Here is a 3,860-nt window from a genome sequence, read left to right as displayed (position 1 = left end):
TGGGGGGGTGGGGGGGGGGGGGGGTCAAATAAGTAAATGCACCTGGAAGTTTTCTTCCAAGTAGTTTGGTGTACACTAAAACTACACCCGATCAACGACTGTCATCTTACCTTGGCAACTTTGGTGGCGCGTTGACGTCCGTGTCTGGTAATATGCTAACTGCAGTTTTCTATTTGTAGTTATCATAATTAAAAAAAAAAACGCAAAAATTATTTATTTTTTACAATTAATCAGTAAAAACATGTTCGTATACCGAAATGTAAGCTCACAGACGAATAAAAAGAATCGGCTCTTTGGAATTTACCGATAGTATTATGATCAACAGTGTGTTTCTGGGCATATTGAAACGAAATTTGCTACAAAGTGGAGCAAATTTAAATATTTCCGACAACTTTCGGTACTATGAAGATCATGATCCGAAACACAAATCCCGAGCAAAGCTGGCTTATTTGAAACTGTCCGCACTTAGTACAAACACCAACACTGTTTCCTGATTTGAGTGGAATTGAGAATGAATCTGTGGTCAGTTTTAGATTGATAGCTTCTAAATAAAGCCGCTTTAAAATGGAATGAAACAAAATTGCCCCTAGCTACACAAAGAAATTGGTGGAATCCACGCTGAAACGTATGAACGCAGTTATAGATAGTAAGAGGTATCTCACAAGGTGTTACTCAAACTAAAATTTTGATTATGTCCTTCATCAAAAGTTTATTTTTGGGTTTGTTACAGCGTCATTTTCGCTGTGAGGTGCAATTGAATTGAATTGCTATTACCTTTGTTATTGATTAAATAAAATAACTACAAAATCTGATTTTTTAAAGCATAAACTAAATGTGTATGTCAGCCGCTGTTAAGTGGTTTTTCTGAGTTTTGGAAAATGAAATTGGCACAATTCCGACTTCTTTGATACTGCGATTTGAAGGTACCGTTGGAAAGAGGAGGGCTTCCTGATTAAAAAATATATGTGTTTATAGGTACCGCAAACGCTTAGTTTATGATATATTCGACCTTGAAGTTCAAAAATTCCCAAACTTCGAACATTTCAAGAAGCTTTTTCACCACATTAAGCATACTTTACTCACATTTTTCACTTCAAATTAATTAAATTAAACTATAAGCTTTTAAATAAATCCACATTTTACACTTTTAGCAGGTTTTTTACCTATAAAATCTTTATTTTAAAAATTACAGTTTACACTCGTTTGAACCTCATTTGTTTACCAAAAATTACAACGAAATGGAGCGCTGCCATGTGATAATAAGCTAATTCGCTGAAATACCTCTTTTTCGTAAAAATTTCTCTATCCTCTGGAGAAGCTCCCCTATCCGCACATACCCCATTTATACGGAAATTCAGTTTTTTACCCCTCCGCCAAAGTAGTCGGAATCGTGCCATGAAATTAGATATGAAGTAGCATTACTTCATTTAATACTTTTTATGTGATGTCATCACTTTGGCGGTGAGCCACTGCACATAAACTATTGAAAAATTCACTTTCCGCTCACGGATTTGTAATATTCTCGTCAAAACAAAACAATTTAAAAATAATTATATTTTTTGCGGACTCCGTCTTTGAGGGACCTAAACTATAAATTTTCCTTATTTTTAATATACACAAGTAAATGCATACATACATATGCACATGTCAAAACCTACCCAATCCATATGCATATGTATGTATACTATTTTATTTTTTCCTTTTGAGAACTCGGATAACACACTATGCAGTCCACTACACAGAGAAAAATATGGCTAATAAAAATAAAAAGATTGTCTCTATGATCAGTTGCAGGGACCAAGAAGAGGACAGAAGTCAAAGACGAAGATATTTTCATAGAGATTTCTTCTTATTTATATGTGGGAAATCTTCTTATTTTTATTTAAAAGTTTATCTGCTTAAAATAATAAGAAAACTTCTTGTTCGATAAATTCTGTCTAAATGTAGGAGAAGGCGGTGAGAAGAGAAGGGAAGCGTACCGTTGCAAGTTCCATTGATTTTTTTTGACATCTTTTTTTCCATACTCTTGAATTCAAAAAGTAACTGAAGTGTATGAAAGAAAATAGAAAACAAAAACGAAATGTAAAACACTATAAGCAACAATAACATAATGATATGTGTTGAGCACGCAACCATAACATACATTATACGCGTCGAAGTGCACGGCGTATATTAGTTAAAAAAAAGAGCAAATACACAAACAAAAACAAACTATTCACATAAGCATTTCAATGTCGCCAATCATAACTGTATTTCTATCGGCTCGTGTTTTTGCATGCTTAAGATGATGCAATAATTATTGGGCATCAGTCAGTATTAACGTGAGTGTGGCCCGACGCGTGTCTTATAAAAATTGTGACAAGTTTGTAAAATGGATATATTCAGTTCGGATGACAATAGTTACGCTCCTTGCACATTAGATGCAATTGAAACGCTGCCCATTTTTAAATCATGGGAGTTAAATGATGATATTTGCTCCATTCTTGTGGACTACGGAGTGACATCAACGATAATTTTAACAAAAATGGATTGGGAAGATATCGACTGTTTATTTGAAAAGCTTCCAACAAAATTAGATAAGTATTACGAAAAGAAGTGCTGGCTGCAGAATAATTGCACACCATGGGAACAGGTTATTGATTACTGGAAGGAGACATCTGGTCAAAGAATTATAGATATCCATAACGCCAGTTCTTTAAGCTGCATTTTTAGTGAATGGCCGCGCTATAAGGACTTTCGTGGATATGAACTTGTGAGTTCTTATATTCAATGTTTTTTCAAATAATTCAATAACTTATTTTCCATAGGTAGAAATAGACTTTGCGACTCTTTACTCCGGGAAAGGAAATATGTTATTTTTGAAATTGGAGAAGTTTTATAAAGAAATCCTCAAAATTTTTGATAGAGATATAAAAGACCGTGTTTCAAGGGAACTATTCTTAAAGTATTTGCACATTGACAACATCTCAAATGGTAAAGTGGTTTATCAAATGAAATTGCGGTATTCAGGATTTCGTGCTATATAATATGCAAACGACCATATTACCATTGCAGTGCAATCACAAATTACATATAGATATGTATGTATATGTACAACAATAAATTTTATATTGCGCTGTCGTGGTGATTTGGAAATGCAATGATGCCGGATCGTATGCACGAAATCCTGAATATCACTTTTAAAATAATAAAATTTTTATTTACACAATTTTTTTTACAGAATGTAAATATTGTATAAGTACAATTCTTCTACATGCTTTGCTACAGCCTTTGAGGCTTAATAAGGACAAAAAACCAACAATAGCTGATGCCCAAACAGATTTCGTAACACTCGTTGCAACACGTAATGATATTCAACCCACAATAATTGAATTGAAGAACCAGTTTGCGGTAAGAAAGGAGAAACTACAGCCGAGAATTATCGTCGTTGGATCAGATTGGTCATCCATTTCAGAGTTTTATGTTTTTTGCGATGGTCTGCAATGGAAATGTACTACGTATATGAAGTGCGTTGACTGCATTATTAAACTATCGTACGTTTATAAGATAGAGTATTCACAAAGAAGCAAGCAAGTATGGGCATTTTTAGAACAATATTTTTTTGAGTTGAAATCCGAAGAATTTTCTTCAGTGGCAAATCTTTTGAGTAAATTAAACTAATTTCGTCTAATTTTGCTATAATGCCCAATTTTGCTTGTTTCATTTGTCAAAAAGCTCACTTAAATCCTATAGAGCTGATTAAACATCTAAAGTCAGCACATGGTACTCCACCAGTTTGTAAATTTCAATGTAACGAATATAATTGCAAACAAATTTTTTATAACATTCACAGATTTCAAATTCACCTCAAAAAACATTTG

The 3,860-nt window shown here is 33.5% G+C and overlaps 1 protein-coding gene across 1 annotated transcript; it reads left to right on the top strand.

The window, feature by feature from the left end:
• Positions 1–2,371: 2,371 nt before the first annotated feature.
• LOC125780195 (uncharacterized) lies at positions 2,372–3,660 on the top strand. The gene is made up of 3 exons (XM_049461970.1): positions 2,372–2,752; positions 2,808–2,973; positions 3,221–3,660. Exons 1-3 carry the CDS (start codon positions 2,372–2,374, stop codon positions 3,658–3,660), a joined length of 987 nt encoding a protein of 328 aa, XP_049317927.1.
• Positions 3,661–3,860: the final 200 nt, after the last annotated feature.

Source organism: Bactrocera dorsalis, unplaced genomic scaffold (assembly GCF_023373825.1).
Source record: "Bactrocera dorsalis isolate Fly_Bdor unplaced genomic scaffold, ASM2337382v1 BdCtg181, whole genome shotgun sequence".
Classification (NCBI taxonomy): Eukaryota; Metazoa; Arthropoda; class Insecta; order Diptera; family Tephritidae; genus Bactrocera; species Bactrocera dorsalis.
Note: the sequence above shows the minus strand (reverse complement) of the source record. Positions and strands in the feature narration are given on the sequence as shown.

Coding starts and splice junctions, on each gene's coding strand:
- LOC125780195 (XM_049461970.1), top strand. CDS start 2,372: ATGGATATATTCAGTTCGGATGACAATAGTTACGCTCCTTGCACATTA. Junction 2,753..2,807: donor ACTTTCGTGGATATGAACTT/GTGAGTTCTTAT, acceptor TATTTTCCATAG/GTAGAAATAGACTTTGCGAC. Junction 2,974..3,220: donor CATTGACAACATCTCAAATG/GTAAAGTGGTTT, acceptor TTTTTTTTACAG/AATGTAAATATTGTATAAGT.